At 35.8% G+C, this 24,256-nt stretch overlaps 1 protein-coding gene across 3 annotated transcripts; it reads left to right on the top strand.

Annotated features, from left to right (window-relative positions):
• Positions 1 to 6,092: 6,092 nt before the first annotated feature.
• PPP1R42 (protein phosphatase 1 regulatory subunit 42) lies at positions 6,093 to 22,308 on the top strand. 3 transcript variants are annotated; one of them, XM_080380393.1, is made up of 8 exons: positions 6,093 to 6,250; positions 7,629 to 7,828; positions 10,056 to 10,222; positions 10,664 to 10,802; positions 12,962 to 13,078; positions 18,941 to 19,058; positions 20,166 to 20,294; positions 21,569 to 21,826. In XM_080380393.1, exons 2-8 carry the CDS (start codon positions 7,700 to 7,702, stop codon positions 21,823 to 21,825), a joined length of 1,056 nt encoding a protein of 351 aa, XP_080236519.1. In that variant the 5' UTR covers positions 6,093 to 6,250; positions 7,629 to 7,699; the 3' UTR covers position 21,826. The 3 variants fall into 3 exon arrangements, with proteins under 3 accessions (XP_080236519.1, XP_080236520.1, XP_080236518.1); XM_080380394.1 differs by lacking the exon at positions 6,093 to 6,250 and adding an exon at positions 22,180 to 22,308 and having other exon boundaries at positions 7,501 to 7,828; positions 21,569 to 21,721; XM_080380392.1 differs by lacking the exon at positions 6,093 to 6,250 and having other exon boundaries at positions 7,501 to 7,828.
• Positions 22,309 to 24,256: the final 1,948 nt, after the last annotated feature.

Below are 24,256 nucleotides of genomic sequence, written 5' to 3' on the forward strand. Positions count from 1 at the left end.
TTAGGGTCAATTTTTTTCTAAATAATTTTGCATTCAGCAGCCCCCATTTGTACCACTAAGCACCAGATTTTCAGAAACTCAGCACTTATTCAGAGGGAAAATGGGAGTTACTAGATGTTAAATGTTTCCCTAGGTGTCTCACATTGGTTATCTACTGAAGATTGAGCCTTTCTGCTTAGAATTAGCCCTAATTGGGAGTTTTAAGCAATAATCTCAACATGCTGAAGAAAGTCAAACTTTAGAAAACATTTCAGTCCCAAAACCTCTCTCTGCCACCATTAAAAACCAGTATCTGGACTCTGTTACAAACTCTGTAATCTTTACTCTTACAAGCAGCCTTTGAACAACCTTGCTGAAGTCAAGAAATATTCTTGCTTTAGAAAAAGCTAATTAAAAAAAGCTAACCTTAATCTTTTGCTTTTGAGCAGCATCACAAGTTCTTCAGTCATCCCTTACCTCACATACACGCCAGGCCAGAAGAAATATTCCTTGAGCTTTTCATAAATTATTTTTGATTCTGGAATAACAGGCAGCTGTGAGCTGCCTGCAACAGCTCTGTTCACCATCTATCTTTGATATTCCCCAGAAAATTCCCCTTACTCCACAATGTCTCTGTTCAGACACTATTTTACAAGGAACCCTCTTGTTTTCCTTGGCTTCGGTTTGTGCACATGAGCTCAGATTAAATAGAATGAGTTCTTTTAAACTTGCTATTTAGTAAATGAAGCATAATTTTCTTGCATTTCTATCACTTGTGCCTTTATAAAGCTTCAGCTGCCTCTGGTTTTGGATATTTTGGTTCTACCTTAACCTGTCTAGTGCTTTATGAAACTTCAGTGCAGCCACCTATTCCTGCAGATAAGTAACTTTAGGAGGTAAAGGTTGCCATTAAGTTGGGTACTGGACCACTCCTGCACAGGGTAGTAGCACGTGGTCCCAAGGCATACAGTGTTTCTATAGCACTCCTCCATTTATTGTAAACTGTAACAGCAGTTGATTATTTGATGTTGATTATTAAAAATGTAGGAATCCAAGATTTAAAGCTAATTGTTGACATGTTACTGTTTCATCTATAAGGTTAAAAATATACTAAATAGAATTAAACATTATCTTACTTATTTTCTCCCCTTTGCTAAATTTTGGAGATTTTTTTTATTTTATTTTAGGTCAGTGTTTTACAATAAGCTTGGTATGTTACTTTCTCCTTGATAAACATATTTATCTTACCTGTTTTTATTGCTGTTCCCCAAAAAGGCCAAATCAGAATTGAACTCTCATTATGCGGCTAACATGTACTTAATTTGTTTATATACAATATTTAATGCATTTATTGAAATCCCAATATACAAGATTTTGTATATCATGCCATAAACTAGGTTAAGATAAAATGGTAAAACCAAATACTTTCGAAAGTATGAAACCAGACAAAATTTAAATACTACAGAGTTGAGCTATCATCATTTTAAGGGTCCAAGCCCCTAAGAGGTGAAAACTATTAAAATATGAGGTGATAATACATAAGATTAATTGCATGCCCATAGAATTTTTTTCTTGTGTCAAGTCTTGAAGAACTGACATCAGAGAGTCTCCAGTTATTTGAAGGATTTTTCTGGAGTTAAAAACAATTACGCTAAACCTTTAAGGAATTAATGAAGTATCTTGTTCCTCAGGGTGTATTTTTTATGAGCTGCAGTTTTCCTTTTCAGAGCCTAGGAATAATATCCACAAGGAAATATGTAATTTAGGAAAGTTAATTCTGACCCTCAGATGAAACTTCTAACATACGAAATATTTGCTGTGACGTTTGGTTTGTTTTTAATTATGAAAAATTGCTTCACACAGGGCTTTCTGAAAACTACAGTATTCTGGGAAGTAGCATGGTCCAGTGGATAGGTCACAGAACTGCATCTCAGGAGAATTCAGTTTTCTTCCTGACTTTTCACAAACCAGGAGTGCGTAAACTTTAGCAAGGCATTTTTTCCAGAGCTAGTGTCCATTTTATTCTATGAAATAATAAGATCGATCCTTAGCCTTTTAAAAATACAGATGAAAAAGGATATGCAAGTATTAACATTTTTATGTACTAAAGGTTATTGTTACCTCTCCAGTTTTTCAGACGTTACCACTTTAAATAACTTCTTAATAACGTTAATAAAAAATTCTTAGTAACACTGTTAGCAAAGAATGTTTGCTGTTTTGCATAGTTTGTCTGTTTAGATCATCACAGCTAGGAAATAAAGGCCTAAGCCCTTTGAGAGGATTATAAATATATTGTTTTAGGAACCCTTCATTTTCAACTGAAACGTGCATTCAAATCCTATGTAATTTGTCCATCATTTCCTGTGACAATTTCTGTTTGTTTAAGACCCAATTACCTTAGGGCTTGTGTATAACTGCAGTGGCATTACTTTATTATAAAAGGAAATTAATGTGCCTGCAACTACCAGCATGCAATCTTTAGTAATTACAACCATCTGAACTTTCTTTTCCAGCTGAAGACAAGTTGCATTCACTTACTATATCATTTGAGGTTGGAATTAAGCTTGTATTTTTAATATGTTTCTAAGGGAGGCATTTTCAGTCTGAGTTCCACAAATCTGGAGATACAACTGAAGAAACCTAGAGGTACTAAAACGGCAGTTACTTTTCCAACTTAAACAAGACATACGTATGTATTCTATATGGTGATACAAACTCCATACTAGCTCCTCATTATACCAAGATTTTGTGGAACATTTTCCTTTTCCACTTTAAAAATTCTTACAACTAGGTAAAATTCTGAAAGTGGCAAAAATAGTTAATATTTATGTAAAACATCTGCCAGGGACAAATAACATGTAAACAACATTTTACATCTATTTAAGAACAAAGGATGACTGTGTGAATACTTGGATTTGTTCTCTATATAGTGTTTGACAAAATGATGCTGAGATACCAGTACATCATTTGACTGTTTCTGAGTAATAGTAGCATATAATAATTTTTACTTTGTCTTCTTGGTTCATCTGTCAAACGTCATTACAATATTTGGAAAGCTGTTATTTTCTCTGTGGTGAAAATCTTAAAAGTGTGGTTTGAATTATTTCTTATTACTCATCTTGGGAGACAATCTTGCATTTCTCAAATCAGCATTGTAGTCTCTGCTGTAACTGTTCAGGTCCTGCTTTAGCCCCTCCCTCAAATGAAGACGCTAGGCTAGGAATCCTTTTTTTCTGACCAGTTGGTGAATTTTTAGAAAACAGTATTTATTAACATCCTATACCTATCCCCTGTGGCAGTTCTAGCCAGAGTTGGCTTGACGGGTTTAAAAGTTAGTAGAGAATATATGCATAGGCATCATGCCCTTAAGAAACCAGACCAACAATGCCAGACTTAACGGATTATAGCTTTATTTTTCAGACAAATACATTTCAGTACAACTCTCTGCAAGTTTATTGAAATTAAAGCACTACTTGCCCTGTGCTGTTTTTGAGAACCTTGCATTTGCTACCTTTGAAAACATAAAAACCTAAACAAATTTAAATTCAGTGGAAACCTGTTTCAGACATATTCTACATATTAAAACAACTATAATGAAGCAACTGTGTTGATTCCATTTTATATAGCTGTCTAGCCACAGAAGAGGAAGGAAAGAGATACTTGGGAAAAAATCTGACTGAATAAAAAGTTTGAAACTTGACCCTGAAAAAGTCTGTCAGAAATCATTAGGCTTAAATTTAATTTTTTACAATTAGAAGTGTATCTTCTAAAACATTTGTTTTATTATATGACACACCCCATATTTAGAATCCATATATGCAGAAATAGCTCTACGCAAAATGCATGGTAGTGCTTTTGCAAGGGAGGCTTTTCAGGTGTTTTATGTCCTTAGGAGTAAATTTCAGTTCAGTGTTCCAGTCTGGAACTGTATGAAATATAGCCATCAATGATTTTACACAGGTATTTCCAAAAGCTTTTTTGAAGTCAAGGGCTTTTTGTACTCAGCCAAATTACCGCCATCCTGGAGAGTAACAGATGATTGTTTAATACTCTGTGCCAGTAGATGAGAATCCTATTTCAAATCTTAATTAATAAATACTCTCTCTGAAACTTCTCATGGCTTTTTCTGCCTGTAAATCAAATTACTAACAGACAGCTCTAGACACCTGCAAAATCTACAGCCATGAGGGAGAACAAACTAAGTCCAAAATTAACTTTCAGAATATTAACATACTTTTTCTACAGAAACATTTCCCAGAACAAGCAGCTCCAGGGCATGCTCCGTTTGGATTCCACCACAGAAATAAGCACATCTTATGATCTTTTGTATCCTCAGAGAGAAGGATATAGAAAATTTGAGGTTGGAAGGATGGGACTCTTTATACCTTGTCTGCATTTCTAACAAAGGTTGAAGTGGAACACATATGATCGTAACAAAATTTTGTGTCATTTTTACCATAAAAGAAATAAAGTCCTAATCCTGGTTTCATTGGAAGCAATGTATTTTGTCACTGACCAGCTGGTACACTTTTATGTTTCAACACAGCAAGTACATAACATGTATAACTTCCTGACTTCAGTGAGTTATTCATATGCTTAATTGGTAGAATCACAGAATAGTAGATGTGGGAAGGGACCTCTGGAGGTCATCTGGTCCAACATATCCACTCACGGAGGGCTCCCTAGAGCTGGTTGGTCAGAACTATGTCCAGACAACTTTTGAACATCTCCAAGGATGGAGACTCCACAATCTCCCTGGGTAACCTGTGCCAGTGCTTGGTCACACTGACAGTGAAAAAGTGTTTCCTGATGTTCAGAGGGAACCTCCTGTGTTTTCAGTTTGTGCCTGTTGCCTCTGGTACCATCACTAGGCACCACTAAAAAAAGCCTGGGTCTATCCTCTTTGCACCCTCCCATCCAGGATTTATATACATTGATGAGATCCTCCTAGGCCTTCTCTTCTCCAGGCTGAACAGTCCCAGCTCTCTCAGCTTCTCCTCAAAAGAGAGATGCAGCAGTCCCTTCAGCCCAGAACTGTACAGAGCACTCCAGGTGTGGCCTCACCAGCGCTGAATAAGGAGGCAGGATAGCCTCCTTTCACAACTGGCAATATTCCTCTAATGCAGCCCAGGATACTATTTGCTTTCTTCGCAGCATGGGCACATTGCTGGCTCATGTTCAATTTGGTGTCCACCAAGACCCCCAGGTCCTTTTCTGCCAAGCTGCTTTCCAGCTGGTCAGCCCCCAGCCTGTGCTGGTGCCTGGGGTGGTTCCTCCCCAGAGGCAGGACATTGTGTTGAACTTCAGGGCCCTGATGACCCATTTCTCCAGCCTGTCAAGGTCCCGCTGGATGGCAGCACGACCCTCTGGTGTTATCAGCCACTCCTCCCACTGATGTGTCAACAGCAATTCATTCATTCATTTTAATAGGCAACAAAAAGTTTGATATGGTATTGACTTAAAAAAAAAAATCACAACAAAAACAAACCCCAAATAGGACTATTTTATCATTACAAAAATTAGCAAACCTTTTTTTAATAAACATTGCTGTTAAATACAGCATCAAATTTGTTGAAATACTAACGCTTCTAAGCATGGGGGAATTGAACCACGTAATTTTGGTTTTTCCAGTAATTTACAGTCACAAAAATGTATCACATGCAAGAAGCATGGAAAATCTGCAGATAAACAGAATTTCAGAACACATATTATTTAGACATTAGTAAGGCAATGAAATTTTTGTAGGGGAGATGTTCAAAATTCATTTGCATTAGCAGGTTTCAGTTTCCTTCTGGAAAATTCCCCTGCATTTCCTCTCCTACAGACTCCTGAGGTGGGCCCCGAACTGCTGCACAGCAACACCCTTTTGCCTCAGAGGCACAGGGAGGCCCCTAACTGCAGGCTAACAAGCAACACCCGTCCCCCACCCCTGCTGACCCTCGCGGGCACATAAGGGGTCTGCCAGGGGAGGCACGGCCACCAGCAAGCCGGAGCAGGCCCCAACCCCACGGTCCCTCAGGCGCTGCCCGCAGCCACGGCGTCGACGGCGCCCAAGCCCGCCACCCCCGCGCGCCCGGCCCACGCGACGCCCTGCGCGGGCCGGAGCTGCGCGGGCCGGAGCTGCGCAGGCGCAATCGCCCGGCCCGGTGCTCTCTCCTCAGCGCTGATTGGGCGGGAAGGGCGCGCGCCGGCCGCGGTATGTCTCTGCGACTGTTGGTGTGTGGTTGCCACGGCAACCGGTGCGGCTCCGCCCCGCGGCCGCGGCCGGGAGGTGAGGGGAAAGCGGGGCTGCGGCAGGGACGGACGTGGGGAGCGGGTCCTGTCCCCTGCCTGTCCCTCTCCGCTTATGGGCAGGGACATCAAAGCAGCCTTCCCGTGGGGTGTGCTGGGTGGCGGGTGGCCCTTGTCGTCGTCAGGCCTTCTGCTGCCGGGGGGCGGGGGGGAGGGGCCGGCAGTGTGAAGCCCAAGGGCTCTGGGCGTTGTGGGACCGGAGGGGACCTGCCTCGTGCAAAGCCCCGCGCTGGCAGCCTGGCTTTGCCTTTGCTGTTACTGCTTGTTTTGGAAGGTGGTCTAGGAAAGGGCTCTGAAAGGTATTTTTATTCAAAAAGCAAGAAGGAAACACACTTCTCAGTTGTTGTTTGTTTTTTTTTTTTAAATCAGCTTTCCTTCTTCCCCCACCTTTAAAAACAGGCAAAAATAAATCCCACATGGATAAGGGGGAACTACTGAGCTCAGCTTTGCTTAGTAAGTAAGGAAGTTTCTTCTGTCTTCACAGTTCCAATCTTTGCTTTTCCTCGGTTTCTCATAAATGTAATGCTGGCAAGGAGGATTCACTGTCATGTGGCTGCATGAGCTTTAGTATTGGGATGCTTTTTGCTGTCTCCTCGGTTTTGATACACTGATGTGGGGGCATTGTGTATTGGCTAAAATACATCACGTACATGGTATTATGTACCGGCAAAAAAAGCAGCCTTTTTATTATGAGTTGTTAAGTTATATTTGTTAGGGTATTTTTATCCCCAGAACATTTATACATCCAGTTTGAAAAAAGGTGTATTGCCTTCTTCCCTCCCCCCCTCTTTTCAATTTATAAGCTTACTTGGAACAATGGCCAGAGTTTTAAAAAAAAGTTGGTATTGTTCTGAGAGTCTCTACAGTATGCCTCAGCAAAAAGCTCAAGTTTTCCACTGTGCATAAGAAAAGCACATGCAGTTGTGTGCATGACAAAAGTACTATGCAGATGTATGGAGAGTACTGTAGCTTTATACCACTTCTCACAGCCTGTAAAACCTGCTATAGAGTGATGTCTTGTCTAACTAATAATTAATGAGATGCCATTAATTAGTTCTTTATGTGCAAAAATTACTTCTGCTGTGAACCATTGTGCTCGTATTTCTTACAAAAAAGATTAAGACTAGAAATTAAATTCACTTAAGCACAGTGAAACAAATCAAATATAACAATCAGTTTTAAATATTATTTAATACACTAAAAGTTTGAAAAATGACAGCAAAAAAGCAGCAAAGATTACACATGTCACTAAGTAAAAAGGGGATTAGTGGGGAAACAGCAGATTTGAAGCATACGTGTAAGCATTGTTGCAGATCCGGGGTATAAGTACTATAACATTTTCCCTTTTTGTTTTTAAGGCATTTTATAAAACTACTTACAAGACTGCTATCAAAAGAAGCAGTAGAGCAGTTTAGCCTATTACAGAATTATGGTTCGACTAACAATGGACCTAATTGCTAAAAGCATCAGTCACAAGAATCACAGTGAAGAGGACTTTGGACAGTATGTGCGAAAAATAACTCATCTGAATTTATCAGATAAAAATATAAATGCAATTGTAAGGTTTTTTTTCTTTATTCCTTTTATCCTGTCTACTCAAGTGTTTAGTAGTTACTGTTACGATGAGTTGTTTATAATTGCGGAGACAAGCAAAGCCAAGTTTCTATTTTATAACAGCTGTAGCTACATATAGATAGCATTTATATTGACTTGCAATTAAGCCTTAATAATACATCTGTTTGGGAACATGTTTCAGCATTCACCGCTGTTGTTGTGTGGAACACTGCTGGTACATAAAAGTGTTTAAATGGATTTTAAATGCGTGGCATTTGAAATGTGAAAATTTCAGCTGTTAATTTTTCATGTAAAACATCAGAGTGGGTGACTAACTCCAACAGCCTGCAGGGTGTTATTATTATTATTGACCAAACAGTTTTTTTCCTTATGTGGCAAAAATCTTGTTGAAGTATTTTACTTACCTGAAACTGTGGAAATATATATAATCTGTGTATTATCAGTATACTATTTTGCCATTAATTAATTGAAATAGAAAGTCCATATAAGCAATTACACAAGAGAGATGAACCGAGGTGTTAAAGTGAAGTATTTCATAGAACTGTTATAGAAATCTGCAGCTTTAAAACCAAATCAAACCAAACAAACACACACATGAGAAATTTGCTATTTTGATTATTCCGTATGGTTGCTACATTGTAAAAGAGGTTTCAGGAAGTCACCAGAATGGAAATGGTAACTCCACTTTCTTACCTCTTTATCTACTTAAGAAAGAGAATATTTCAAGTTAATCATTTAAACCTGACATTTCTTCTATAGAATACAGCCAGGCTGTTGCCATTGAATCAGTAGGTGCAGGGCTTTGACAGCAGTGCTGTAGCTCTGTTGGAATCTAGCTATAGTGTTCTTGGACACTTGAGGTCTGAGGTTAAAAAACAAAGTTCATATTTTCAGCAACAGTTTGAGGTTTTTATTTAAAGTTTTGTATTTATTGATAGTTACCTTTATAATATGCAAATAAAAGATGCAAGGAGGATCAGATTTTATTATTTTTAAAGGAAGTAGTAATGATACTACATACTGTTAAGTGCAACACATTTTATTCTCGTTAATACCATATTTTTTCTAGTCTTGGGAATTTTACAAAGAGTTGTTAACTCACAGCACAATCTTTTCAATCTATCTGTGATTTATTCCTTTGTTTTCAGAGGAAGTCTGAGAAAGGAAAAGGGAGTTCAGGAACAGGATATAAGCCAAGTGAGGTTAACAAATTTGGACTGGTGTAGTGGCTTTTTCAAATTAGTCAGGTTAAAATCTACTTCTTTTTTTTTTTTTTTTAAATTGCTCCCTGGGGCTTATTCATGTAAAAAATAATCCATGACCTTTTCATTTTCAAAGACTAAACGTGCAAACTTAACCCAGTCCTCCTTCCTTTGAGTTTAATAATAGGAAATTTATACAGGTTTCAGTAAGTCCTGAGTTAATTCATATCCCCTCAAGATACTGAGCACACTTTGAAACTGCTGAACCCTGAACAACTGAATTGTTGTGTATGGTGGATTTCTGCTTCAAAAGTGTGATTTCAGTCAAGAAGATTAAATAGCTTGTTCTATGTGAACAGATGCATTCAAGCAAACGGGGCTTATTCAGCCCACTCCTAGGAATGTGCACAGCCATAGCAAGTTACTAATCTGATCAGTCCATTTCATTAGGAACTGGTTCATCAGGTGCCATAGAGAAGTTTTACAGAAACCCTCATAAGAACGTGTGACCTTTTAGTTATTTAAGAGGAATACATCCGAAGAAACTTGACATTTGAGTGGAATCCTGGACTTGGAAATGTATCAAAATACATTAAGTGCAAGTTTTTGTATAAATCAGTATTCCTTTGCCAAGAAAGGAATTGGTTTGCATGACACCACTGAGGTTTGATGGAGCCAACTACACTTAACAACTGTGCTTTTCTGAAGTCCATCTGATGAAGGCAGGGAAGAGAATGAAGTCTCATAGGATGTGATGTACCTGCTGATGATGGCTGTAGTCCTCAGCTTCTGTATGGCAGAATAGTAATGACAGATTTCAGTCATAAATGTGATGATTCCAGGCACTAACTCAGCTTTCTTAGGAAGAATAGTTGTCAAAAGTGTTTGTTAAAGGTGAAAGTGTATAAATCATGCAGCAGAACTTAAATATAAAAAAAAATCAACTGCTTCCAGAAGCAGGCAGTGAGTGAACTCTGTGTAGCATTAATTTGTTATTGTTTATTTCAGGGTGACCTCTCTTTGTGTAAAAATCTTAGAGTTCTATATTTATATGATAACCACATCAGACAAATCCAGAACTTGGACTTTGCTTCAAATATAACACACCTTTACCTTCAGAACAATTGTATTTCATGTATGGAAAATCTCTCATCACTGAAAAACCTTGAAAAACTGTAAGTTGAAAAGAATACATTTATTTTACTAGTAGAAGAATAATTATACACTAAGAAATTAAAAAATTATATAGCCCATTAAGGTCCTTTCAGCTCTTAAATTTTGCTTTTCAAATAAAAGTAATTGCTCATAATTTTTTTGATGAAGTGTTCTATGAGTAACGACATATCATCTTAACATACTTATTTACAATTAAATTATTTTCTTTTTTCAGCCATTTAATAGTAATAATTAATAATAGCAGTAATATATAAAAATGCTAAAAAAAACTTGGATCTGTTAGCTGTATGTTCTACTCATGTGCTAGGTTATTTGCTTTTTCTATTATAGTTTCCAATTATTATTCAATAATACTTAAAAAAAAAAAGTAATATATTGAGGCCTTGTGTTTGGTTTTATTTTCAAAGGATATTAAATCTATTTTGTGTTCTGTTCTGCAGGTATTTGGGGGGCAACTGCATCACTGTAGTAGAGGGTTTGGATAAAATAGAAGAAATAAGGGAGTTACATGTTGAAAGTCAACATCTCCCTCTTGGTGAAAAGCTTCTGTTTGATCCCAGATCTCTTAGGTCCCTGGCAGTAAGTACATTTTGAGAATTTCAATGGACTGTTAATCAGTAGATCAGTACTTGTAAGAGAAGTTATCAGGATTTGAACACTGTGTGTTTTCCTTTTCTGCCAATTCTTACAAATTCTACCAAGGGACTCCCATCCCAGTTCTCGTATAAGCAAGGAGTCCAGCACATTCTACTTCTTCATTTATTTTTGTATGAAGGATGGAAATAAGAACAAAAAGATTAAGTCAGGAAGTGTGTGGATACCTTATACCAACAGAATGTGAATAAACTGGAAAAAAAAGGGGTAGGAATTTATCACTGTTAGTTATCTTAGTCTACTTAGTAGTGAATTAGTTTGTTGGTATTTCTCTTATTTGATTGTAATGTTAGTTTATTTACTGCCTTTTGTGTTTCTCTAGAGAATGCAATGGCAAAAAAAAAGGGGCAAACAGCTTTATTTCTGGATATTAAGAGACAATCAAAAGCATTCAGGTTTAGTTCTGCAGTTTTTCTGTGTTGTGGTATGTTAAGATTTCAGGAAAGTCAGCTTTTGAAGTTTTCTTTCAACATGTTAATTGCTTCCTAAACATCAAATGTTTTGTTGAAGTGATTAAAAAAAAAATAGGTTTAGTTACTAATAGATGTAGTTCTATACTAAAAAAAAAATATGTTGTTGTATCTCCCAAAGTGTAGTCAGGGCTTGATGAGCTTTTTTTGTGAAGATGAACAACTTGCTGAAAAGTGAGTTCTTCTGTTTGTGTGTATATCATAAATATTTGTCCTAGCTCTAACTCCTGGTCTGAGATTAAGTAATTGAAGACATGCATTGCCACTTTCATTGAATAGATAGAAGCCATTCCTGTGAGAGCACTTTTAGTTTGTTCCTTCTATATTGGAGAAATTACAGTAGTTGAGGGACGTTATATAACTATAATCTTTGCAGGATGATAACCCACATACTTCAGTGTTTTTCAGCATCCTGGCCTAGAGTCACTAGCATTTTGTTCTTTTTGGCTTTTATTTAAGGTCTTTTGGTGTGGGTTTTCTTTTGCTTAGTTTTGTAAGAAATACTTTGCATTCTTGACCATGTAACATCTTTGTGGAAAGTACATGTAAAAGCATTTTATTTTTATCCATTGAGTGCTAAGTGTTTGGTACCTCCTTAAGACAACACTTCTTATTTCATTATCTTCTATCTGTTTCTGGGCTTTTAATGCTGTCAGAGATGGAAGAGCCAAAAAAATGGGACCATGTAGCTCTCTGTGTAGCACAAGCAAATGTTTTGATGATGACAATATCATGAATCTTTTGACAATTTATGCACTGTGTGTATCGGGATGAAACTGGTAATTTCTGTCTGCAATGTAGATCTTGGTGAGATTTTAGAAGGGGGTTGCCCTTCGTATACACACTGCTGAAATAGACATTTTCTAACTGTCTAACGGGATTCACATAAATCCCGTATGTGGTATAATTCTAAACTCTCTAGATAAGGTGTCCTTTTTAATCTTGTAGAGATAAAAGCTTCTTCTTCCTTTTATGTGAAACTACATTAAGTATTTCCTGGGATAAAAAATAAATGTGTTTCAGTTATTTATCTAGAATGTAAAGATCTAACTTGTCTGTTACAAAAGACATTATATGTCTCACAAAATGTGCATTATTTGACTCACTAGTGTTCCAAAAAAGGGGTAAGGAATAGTATACCGAGAGGTTTGTAGGATCAAGCCTTAAAGAAAAACAGCATAGTCCAAGTCCAGCTGTTAAATGAGGCAGTGTGGTATCAGATATGGATTTCAGCTCTATGCAGTTCAGATGTAACCTTGGAAAAGGCAGTCATTTTCTGTGTCTATTTCATACTTCAAATGTAGTTAGTAGCACTCACAGAACTCTGTAAAGCATGTAAACATGTTTAGAGAAAACCAAAAATTATGTATTTACTAAGAATTCCTGAAACAATTGAGAAATAATCTTACTTTGCTTTGACAAAAATAAACAGTATTTTAGGACAAGATGGAAAACCAACATAAAACAATGTGTAAGTTATGTGGTAGTTGTATTTGCATGTTTCTGCTTCATATGCTTGTTCTTCCTTTAAGAGAGTTTTCTGTAAGAATTTACAACTTAACTCATTCATGGCATAAAAAAAATAATTTTCTTTTTCTTCTTTTCTTCCTCCAGAAGTCTTTGTCTGTGTTGAATATCAGCAATAATAACATTGATGAATTAGAAGAACTGGCAGTTTTGGAAAATCTTTCTTATCTTAGAGCAGTTGACAATCAAATTCAACATATGAAGGTACAAAAATAAATATTTGTTCTCTCTAGTATGGGTGATAAGAAATTAGTCAAATTCATCTAAACAGATGAGTAAAAGTAAACTTTAATTCTACAGTTACTGAACCTCTAGCTTTCCAATCATGCTGTCTTTTCTCATCCAAAAATTTTGTTGAGATTAAAAATGGCGAACCATTCATCTAGGATGTCCAAATGTCCTTTAATCCTACATAAAGGGGCAATTGTGCATGTATCTATTAACTGAGTAGTAAATGTACGGAAATTATAACTATAGTATAATATGTCCAAAATGTAGAGTTGGCGTGTATGTTTTGGCCATCTGAGTGACAACCAGTGGCTTAATTTGCCAAGATGACATGGCCATTGTTTGTTCATTAACTTGAAACATTTTACCATATTACAGTTTTTAATTCTCTATTTCAATGTAAATAAAAACTGCTGCTTAGTTATCAGATCATCTAGCTGATTTTGCAGCTGTTCTAATATCAAAATAACTTTTTGCCTATTGTTACTGAAGTAGCGTAGAAAGTATTTGTCATGAAAGTATACATCAAATTTCTTTCATAAATTTCTGCTAAGGAAAGACATGACTTCATAAGCAAGAGCTCTATCTTCCACAGCAGCAGCTAAAACAAATGAAATTAAAGTGGTTTTGCTCTTTCTTCTGCAGTAGTGAATGTGGTTCAAATAGAATGTTCTAGGCTTACAATTTCCAGCTTATCTTCTCAAAAAGGAACAGGAGTATTGGCCTTGTCACTTCTCATTATTTTTATAAGTTATGTCAAAAAGTAAAAGACATCATAAAGAGCAGTTAAAAAAATAATTTGTCATGCTAGTAACTGAATATCTGATTTATGTTGAACAGCATGCTGACACTGTCATTGTATGGTGGAGGCATGGAACAAACTTCATGAATGACTAATAAACACTGTTTTAGTATAAGCCATAGGCATTAGTGTTCTGCTTTTTTTGAAATATATATTTTTATTAATAAATACTAAAATGAATTGGTTTAAATCATAACCCAAATCATCAAGACAAAGCCTTGGTTGAAATAAACTCTTTCATTACTAGTTTGCATATACATTCTATTTCTTTAGACAAGTTAACTTTCATTGCTCAGTAATTATTAAAATAACTATTATTCTTAGAACATTTAATATCTTTTACATTAAATTTGGCAGTTCTGTTCACCAATGAGGAGATGCCGGTATTTTGTGTGCATAATCTGTCAATTATCTAGGTCAATGTACTTTATTTGGACTCTTAATTTTTTATAACTTAATCTTAAAAAATGTTGAATGATGCATTTCTTTTTTGCTAGAGGATTATTAATGTATGCTGTTTCAAGCTGTGTTTTGGACTGGCAGTTGTGATTGAATTCCTATCCAAATACAATTCATGTAGCTTTTTGCTGGGTAATTAAAACCATATTGAATGTATTAGTTACATCAAAATAACAGTAAGCTTTTTTAAAATAGGTAGTATTTCCAAAGCTCCCCTTTGAAAAGGATTCATTTTCTCAATAAAACATATTAAAGGGATTTTTTTTGTCTTTTTTCTTCCTTATAAATACACGACTTCAGTTGTGATAACCTTTAAAACAAGATTGTCTTAGGCAAAGAACCTATTATTTTAAGAATGAGGATGCCAGGTCAGAAACGGTGTTTTCAGTGTCTCAAAGGAAAAAGCAGTATCTTCTGAAACAGATTAAGGAAAGGACAAGAAGACTGCATTATTCAGTAACTGTGTATATATTAGTCATTATTAAATTTCATTATTTAATAATCAGAAATACCAAAGTTAATATTTACCCAAATCAATTGGACATTTGGATTTCCATGTTATATGGTCAGATTCTGAAAAATCAGGTGGTTAGCATTTGAGTTAGCTGCTGCCGTCAGTAAACTTGGATCAAGCTCTGCAAAATTTTGTGAGTGACAGTCCCGTGTGTTTTCTAAACTCCCAAGTTTTGAAAATATGGAGCAGATAGGGTATTTCTATTCATATCTTTGCAGACCTGCACAATGAATGACCATACCGATTGTATGTCTAATGTACAGTGCAATGCAGCTGAATATCCAACTTCCCAGCTACAATTACTGTGTTTTAGAGGTTACATTTTAGTAGGCTCTGCTTATCAGTAATATAAATTCATATTTAAATTTTAAAAAACTGTTGAAAAAGCAGTAGGCCATGCAAAATATTAAAAGGAAAAAAAGTCAGTTTTAGGTCTATTTAAGGGGATTTGATTTACAGTGAACATCTAGCAGAACAATCTTATACGTCCACTGTTTTAAAAAAAAAAAAAAAAGCTGCGGGAAGTTTTGAGTATGTTTCAATTTCTTTGCAACCCTGAACTTCATGATTCATGGCTTATGTTATTCTACAATGTGATATCTGAAAGGATTTTAGGGGGTATACAGTTCTACTACATGTACTTAATTGCTTCTGCTGGCTGAAACTGTACATGCAGCAAAGGCTCTTTCATTCCCACATAAGCTGCCTCCATTCTCCTCCCTCTTGCTGCTCTGCTTTCAAAACTCTGCTGTAAACCTCTTCTTCATGCCAAAAGCTCTGTCCCCTGTTTTCCCATTCCTGCTACGCAATCGCTGCCATCAAGAACATCCCCAGGAATGTCTGGCATTGATCAGAGACCATAGCGTGCTGCTTGACAGAGAAGTGTCAGAGAGCTCTGTACCCCAGCTCTGCTTCACCCAGTGGGAAGAGAAGCTGTAGGGGAGCCATCCACGTCTGAGCAGGGCTGGTCAACAGCAGTGACCTGTGTAGCAAAGGTAGATGGCAGCAGGAATAATATGGAACCTTTGAAAATGAGGGAAACCTGAAAGGCATAAGAAATGCATAAAATACAGTCTTCTCATGTAGACTTTTCACACTTTTGTATAATTTATAGCTAAACGTTTGTCTCAGTTTTTTCACATTATTATGAAAATGCTTACTCCCTCACTTTTCAACAATGCCATGTTGATTTCAGCATAGTTGAAAATTAGGGGTAGCAAATTCAAGCACATAAGGTTCTGGCTAGTTGAGGGCACTGTCAGCATAATTAACAGACATCAAGGCATATGACCTTGTTTCACATGACTGAAGTTTATATAATGTAGTCTGAACAGTAGACAGAACAAAATTATTTTTCTCAATTCATACAAAATAACTTACTATGACTATCTACCACACGTAAAAAGCATGTCAGGTCAGTTATCAATAATAGAATTGATTTTAACAGAATTGGCTTTTCTTTGTTTTCTATTGCTTGCTATTCCATTTATCTTATCGAGCTTCTGATTTACTTTAGTCAGGTTCACAAGGACTTCTAGGCTGCAGTGTATTTGGGTTGGAATACTAAGGCAATTCTTTACAAAGACTATTCCTATTTAAAAAACCCCACAGATATTGCTGTTTACAAAAAGCCAACGTATTATTCATTTATTAATTACTTCAGGTTTTGGGAAGATTATGACTTGTGTGAGTATTTGGATGGATAGAGACAATACAGCTAGAAATACCTATAAAAATCTGTATTTCTTAAGTCTTTAATTTATTCAACCTCTGCCCAGTATTGATTATGACAAGAGGATATCACAAAAGATGAATTCATTCGCTTCAGAATTGAGTCAGGAACAAGAGAAAAATTATAGATTTTCTCAAATAGATTATGACAGGTAATCAAAATGGTGACAAATTGCTGTCTGTAGATGTAGTTAGGGCAGTTGGACTAGACGTTTCCGATAAAAACTGGAGCATACTGGTCAAATACCAATTCTTAAATGGCCATCGTTAATTGGTAAGAATGTTACTGCCAGCACTACAGCTGCTTACTAAGGCACTTGCCCTTCCCCCTCTCCCTCCTCCAATGGAATATAATTTGCTCGTCAGTATTTTGTAGCAGACCTCAAAGTGATAGCATGACATGATCATTTATCAAACGGAGACTGCCCAGAAGAGTGTCTGGTCCCTTTAGTACAGCTTATTGAAAGGCTTGAAGTGAAAGCACTTTATTAGAGACAGGAAGGCAATGAACAACTAGAGCGTATCGAAAGGGTAATCATATTTCAGCACAGGATTAGTGTGCTCTTAGATAAACATACACTGGAGTAAGCATGTTCTGGGTCATTTATCAAGTAAGTAACAGCTAACAAAAATCTACAGGACTCTGTATACATTTATCAAAGTTAAACTGTATACGTTTTATTTCAGTAATAGACAATTTTGTATTGCAAAAGTATTACTAGAAAAAAATCTTCCTAGTGAAATCTAGAACACATTACAGATTTCAATGACAATGCCTGAATGCTCAGGTAAGAATAAATAAATACACTTGCTAAATGCTATTTCTTTTTTAATAAGCCTGGCCTAAAATATTTTTCCCCTAAATTGTTGTGTTTGTGATTAAGTGTTAGCATCTAAATAGTGGGGGTTATCATACTGCTATTCTGATACATGCTGATAAAGCTTTGCTGTGTAATATTATGAGATGTATCAACATTTCTTAACGTGGGCTGGTCCTCAGAGTTTCTTGCATTGTTTTATCAGTCTTCCTCCTCACAGAACCAGACTTCTGCTCTCTACTTTTCTAAAAAAAATGTTATCATCACTGGATAACAATAGGTGATAGATGATATCACCGTCATCATTGATAGACAAAAGATTATATAGTTTGGAGGTGTGAGGCTGTGCTGCCAATTCCTCTTCCATGTGATTTTTCTAAACATGTATTATATAACCCATAGAATATTCCCAGGAGGATTTTCTACCAAGGGAGTAGAGCCTGTAAAACCAGAATTCCCCCTGCTTGCGCTACCCAGGTGATTTTTTAAATTCAAAGGAGCTATGAGGTATCTACACCACAAGATTCACAAGACACTTCATTATTGGCATCAAGCTACAAAATTCTACAGACTTTGTAGTTCAGAATGTGTCACATCATGATTAGTAGATTTTTTCCAAATTATTACAACTGTAGAACATAAATTCTCTCTTCTCTTGTATTCGTACAGATTGTTTTGAATCCCCCCTCAAGCTTTTCACACAAATAAGGAAGCCTGTCAAGAATGACAATTAAGTGAAATTTTGAAAAGAAAGTATTTCAGAAAGTAGAGTATCTGAGTAGAAAGGACCAATCTGTTAAGCTTTGCATCCTTTTAATTTGTATTTATTGTATTTTAAAGACAGAAGAAGTTTTATCTAGGTCATACTGCCCTTGGGTAACCAGACAGAAACCCAGATGGAGAAAGGTATATTTCAGAAATTTCATTATTCGGGCCAATACTATAACTGACCACCCACAGTTATTTAGGGGGAGATCACTGTTTCTCCTTTAAAATACAGCTTTACATACATAAAAAGCCAGAGGCAGTCTACTGTGTTTTCCATGATTTTTAGCTTTATTTAGTCAGTTCTCTGTGAAGTATTTATTCTTCCACAAATTTTTTAAAATCTAACCAGACACTGATACTGTAAGGGCTCTGTGAGACCATGGGGATGCATTAACAGACATTACATATCAGACAAATTTTTTGGCTGGTAATTCCTCGGCTTTAGGTGCTTACGAGTGGGATTGTAGTGGTAATTTTCCATAGCTGGCATTACTGTATCCTTAAAAATGCATTTTCCAACAGCATCACCATTTCTTCTGTGCAATTATGATACATTCAGGGAATGCTACATATCACTCTATTTGAAAAAGCACATTCTTAATGTGTATATTTATACATTAATATTCTCATTGAAGTTATTTCTGTGTGCAGGAGTTGGGCCTGGCTGAACGAATCACATTACTATTGATTTTTACTCTGGAGGGGGGGAAATAATCACGAATGTTCTATTCTTGTATCAATTGCAGGATTTGGAGGTTGTATTAAACAAATGGACAAAGCTACGCAGAATGGATCTTGCAGGAAACCCCATCTGCCACAAACCAAAATACAGGGACAGGATTGTAGTACAGTCACGAACTTTAGGTAAAAAATAAAACTAACAGCCAGCCCCAAAACCTATCCATAACCCTCACTGTTTAGAAAAATAACTGATAGATTAATCGTTCTTGAATTGTACGATGTATGTAAACATAACTACTGCCATAGATATTTATGTTAAATTATAAATTTTAAATTTATTTACAGGTAATGTAGCTAAAACCCCTTATGCAATTAACCCCACAAACAGTGTTGCTTAGCTTTTGCTATTAATAGTAGTAATCATTCATGTTACAATAGACAATTTGTGAGATTGCTGTAAGACTGTGACATTTTTGTGTTCATATTCCAGACGTTGTGAAACTGATTTTCAAAGATAAATTTAGTCTACTAACCTATCAGCCTGTAGTAGTTGCATAGGCATTTTAGTTGTACAGTTATAGTTGTACAGGTCGTACCTTACTGTGTTTCAATTTGTTATATAACATTTTTCCTTAAAAGCAGTTTCCACTTATGTAATGAACATACTTGTTAATCTTAACCTTATTGTGATGCAGTTTTGAGATAATTTTAGCATACGAGGAAGCAACTTAGTCTTCTATATGTAAGTATTCATACTGTAGAAAGAAGTAAAAAATATGCACAATTTTTACTTTTTGGGATAAAGGTGGCAATTACCTTAAAAGTTGTAATTACAGAACTTGTTTTTCTTTTTTCTGAGAGTACAAAATATTGGTCAGTATGAAAAAGGAAAACCCTGTCTGCACAATGAAAATAACAGTGCCTTAGGACAGTTCTAACACAACCTAAATTTGTGGCCAAATTAGGTATTTCGTTTGGTCTGACTCAAAAATGAAGATGCAACCAAGGAAACAGAGCATAAGTTTTACGTCACCTATGCAACTAAAGTTAACCTTAAAGAGCCAAATCTGTCTGTCTGCCTTCATGATCAGTAGGATTCCTTGATTGCCAAGATGTGTAGTTTCTCTCTCTTAAGCTGTATAGTTTGGGGGGGGGGGGGGGGGTACCAAAAGACTAAAAAGAGCAAAAAAGATTTGAAGAAAGCAAATGTAGAACCAGTATGCATTACGTACAGCTTTGTACAGCCTTTTAGTTAACTTTGGGTATCACAGAAAGTATTCTCTTTGACAGAATCCCTTGACGGGAAGGAAATTAAAGAAATGGAAAGACAGTTCCTAATGAATTGGAAAGCCTCCAAAGCTGCCAGGAAAAAAAACAAAGAAAGAATGACAAATGAACACACAGCAGATCTACATTTTTGTAAGCAAACTAATTACTTCATGCTTATTTGCAACATTATGGAAACAAGAAAATAGCAGCCAACAGTAAATACACTAAGAATGAGACTTGTACTGGTGGTGAGACCAAAACACAGGAGTAGAAAATGAACTTTTTCAATATAAAATTTAATCTTAGCACTCGCTCATGTGGTGGTTTTTCCTCCCATCCCAATCTCCCAGAGTTACGGAAAGAAGTAGCTAGTACATTTTGAACGTTTGTAAGTACTCATGATTACTTTCCATATTTAAAAAGAAAAAAAATTGTTGAGCATTCTAGAATAAATATGCATGAAATACATCAGACTTGTAAAATCTATTTGTTGATACTTATTTGATGTGTAAGTTGCCAGTCCTCGTAAAGGCCTTCACAAGATACATGTCTAGCAGAAGTAAAAAACTTTAAACTTGGAAAGGAAAAAACAAAGCCTTGGAGGAAAAAAAGCCTGAAACCTAGAAAAAAGGCAACATGTTGTTGAAGCAAGGAAAAAAGTTAGCTTTGAAACTCAAACAAAACCTGAAATAAACTTGGAATTTTTTAAAAAATGGTGGCCTGGGGATGGTTGTTACTATAGAGTAGGTGGCAGATTAAAACATAGATGACTTAACAGTACGTCTTGCCATCTTGCAGGATTTGGAAACAGATGTTGGACTTTGAATTACTCAGAATGGTTTGAATGACCACATTTATAAAATAAAATTGGTGGCAGTTACATTGTTGTTTTCAGAAGATAAATTGTGATAGGTAAATTGGGGAAGAAACTATGTTCTTTATAGCCATACTATCTCAAATTGTTAATTCATGAAATCTCATGGAGGTCTCATGGTTATTTTTGAAGACATGAAGTGAAAAGCACTCAACGTGTCAGCCTCAGCCCCAACAAAGCTGCAGTCTGCTCAGTGTTTGGAAGCCATATGCAAATTGCAATGGTTCTGAAAGTAATATTCTGTCTTCTGAATAACTACGGATATAAGGAGGTGCTATGCAATTGAATTTACTCCCTTCCAAATGACTCTACCTGAATGGGAATACCTGCTTTAATATTCACTTTCATCAGTGTTTGCAGCACTTCCCGTAATTTCATACAAAGTTTTCCATTCTCAAGTATCAAACTTGAGGCATTTCACCCTAAGGGTTATTACACTGTTTTCTATAACAAGGTATATTGGAACCTGTGATCAGTCATACTGAATATCAAAATAGATACGCTTTGACTTCGGATATTGAATTAATCCTTTTTTCTTTGTTTTCTGCAGCTGACTTTGAAACATCTTACCCTATTCTTCCCTTTCACTACAGTGACTTTGTGAAAGAAAAACCACATTTTTTAGTTTTGTCTGAGATGCACAAAGTTAAAAGAAAACCTCTGCCAAGAATCCTGGGGAAAAAAAGGTTAGATGAAAACTCAGGTATGTTCCTCAGACATCTTCCTCTTGAGTTCTCTTGGTTATTGCTTGTACATACAGATCTTACTGATTCAGTTAGAAAACGAGTATATGAAGGTAGAATTTAATCTGAAATCAGTTTCAGGCTTTTTTTAGCCATGTTCTATTTATTGTTTTTATTTCTTTGCAAGACAGGATAATAGATTTCAGTTTCTGGTTATAAATCAGTAGACTAGCTAATAGCAAGAACTTTCCTCCAGTGTTAGTATTTTCTTTCGTATGCATTTGATTGTAATCTTCCTCAAAGGTAAAATAATAGTGAAGTTATTTCTTGGCAGTACAGTTACTGTCAACAACATTGGTGAAGGCTGATCCCATGCATGCAGCAATATGCAGGAGAAGCAATCGCTTTTCATCATTATAGCTTACTTCCAACAGACATGTTTCAGCATATTATATACTTGATTATCATTTTCTTGTAGCATCAGCTCAAGGTCATCAAGATGATCAAGAAAGAAAATCACATAAGCAGCTTTGTGAACCGTAATGCAACTGTTTGGGGAAATAAAATCTGCCCATAGGGGTCTGCAGTTTGGGACTTACAGTTTTTCCAGCTTTACCTGTAGTAATGGTTTAGTTCAGTATTTGGGACCTAATATCACTGCTTCCACATTTTTAATGCTACTTTTAATCTCACTGTTTTATTATTTATCAGCTGTACTGGCCAATAAAAAAATCATCATTTATGCAATGCTGTAGATAAAATAAATAAATAGATTCAACTGCTACAGGTATTCTTTTGTAACTGAATTACTAAATGCAGTGTTTTATTTTACATTCAACTCAGAATTTATTAGTATGTTTGAAAATTTAACTGAGCAACATTTAATACTATTTCATTCTTGACAGTTTCCCACTTTCCATTCCATCAGTTCTGTTCCTTGTGATTATTTGTCCTGATTAAAAATAGCTGCCTTTCCCTTTGAAAGGGAAGAAGTATTACAAATCCCAAAGCTGCTGTCTTCCAAAGTATCATTTTTGTTCTTCATATGACAATGTATATATTCTGGTATAAAAAGAAAATTAACTCATCATATATGTACCCATTCTTGATTTTTTTTTCCTGCATATAACAGTGGAGAAGTTTAAAAACAAGAACTGCAGGAACAATGCACTAGTTACCACAAAATAGTACTACCGTGTGATTATTTTCCAGTGAATGGTCAAGGCTTGTGAAATTTAGAGGTGTACAGGCTAATACTCATGCCATACAAATACTTTTTTTTTCTTTTAATTCCACAGTAAAATTAGTTTGTCCACATGCTCAGTGTTCTGTCAGCTTGCAGTTCATCTTTATTAGCAATCTGTCTTTTGGGCCAGGCTGAATAAAACTATGCTTTTCATTTGCTATTCCCTTTAGTCCTAATAAAGGATGGAACATGCATGTACAGCACCTCCCAGAAAGATGTTTTCTTCATTTTAAGAACTTCTACTATGTCTGTTGAGATCAAGCATTCTGATTCTACTCTACTATGTTAAAAAGCTGTCCAGTTGTTGAGCTGCTTTGCTTGACAAACGTTTTCCTAGTATTACAAAGCTGGAGTACAATCCTGGCCCTGTTGAAATCCCTTTTGACCCTAGAAAGGCAAAGATTGCGTCTTCCATACTTGATTGGAAGAAAATGTCTATATTTTTTATTAATTTACATTTGCAAATTAAACAATTTGGGTTTGTTTCTTTTTTTTTTTTTTTTACTATTAGTCTAGAAGATTTTTCTCTGATTTATATAAAGGCTAGAATAAACTACAGTCAGATGACATGCATTTAATATTTTTGAAAAACTTGTAAGTGGGACTTTTATCTTGGATGCTGAAGGTTGCTGTATGATACAATTTCATGTGTAATCACTGCTCTTGAGACTTACTCTAATCTTGTTACTAGTGGAATTCCATGGAAACCAGAGAGTCTTGGGAATTAGTTAAAGGTTTGTGAATTCTTTAAAAAGTTTTTTTGGGGGGGAAAAAAAAAAACCTCAAAATACAAAAATATTCGTTTTCAGAGTATATGCTGATATGAAATAATGACAAATCACAGTATTCCCTTGCCAGATCCAGTAATTAGGGATATGCATTAATGTGCCTATATGTAAAGTGAGGAAATTTTGTCAAACTGAACAAATACCTGTATTGTTTAATTGAAATTCAGTATAGGACTAAAGAAATTAGTGAATTTTAATCCTACCTTCTGTGTTAGTCAAATAAATTATTCCAACAGATGTTTCCTCTTTCCCTATACATGCTAGGTGATGTTTGACCTTGGCAACTTAAAAACAGGCATTAAATACCTTTTAAACCTACATCTAAGATCCACTGAGGATTACATACAGCTTGAACAATGAAAAATGCCAGTTATTACTAGATTACTAAAATATGTCATTAATCTTTCTGTTTTGGTGATATAAAAACAATAGCAATTTTATATTGGATTATAAGTTAGTTTTGAACATTTTGAGTTATGGATATTGGCAGGAAGTAATTTAAAGAAAACAAATCACTTAAC

Source organism: Falco punctatus, assembly GCF_963210335.1.
Source record: "Falco punctatus genome assembly, chromosome: 3".
In the NCBI taxonomy this organism is placed as follows: domain Eukaryota; kingdom Metazoa; phylum Chordata; class Aves; order Falconiformes; family Falconidae; genus Falco; species Falco punctatus.

What these genes read in the sequence shown, in the direction of transcription:
- PPP1R42 (XM_080380393.1), top strand. Translation starts at nt 7,700, where the DNA reads ATGGTTCGACTAACAATGGACCTAATTGCTAAAAGCATCAGTCACAAG. An exon ending in ATAAAAATATAAATGCAATT is followed by an intron (nt 7,829 to 10,055) that starts GTAAGGTTTTTT and finishes TGTTTATTTCAG; the next exon opens with GGTGACCTCTCTTTGTGTAA. An exon ending in GATCTCTTAGGTCCCTGGCA is followed by an intron (nt 10,803 to 12,961) that starts GTAAGTACATTT and finishes TTCTTCCTCCAG; the next exon opens with AAGTCTTTGTCTGTGTTGAA.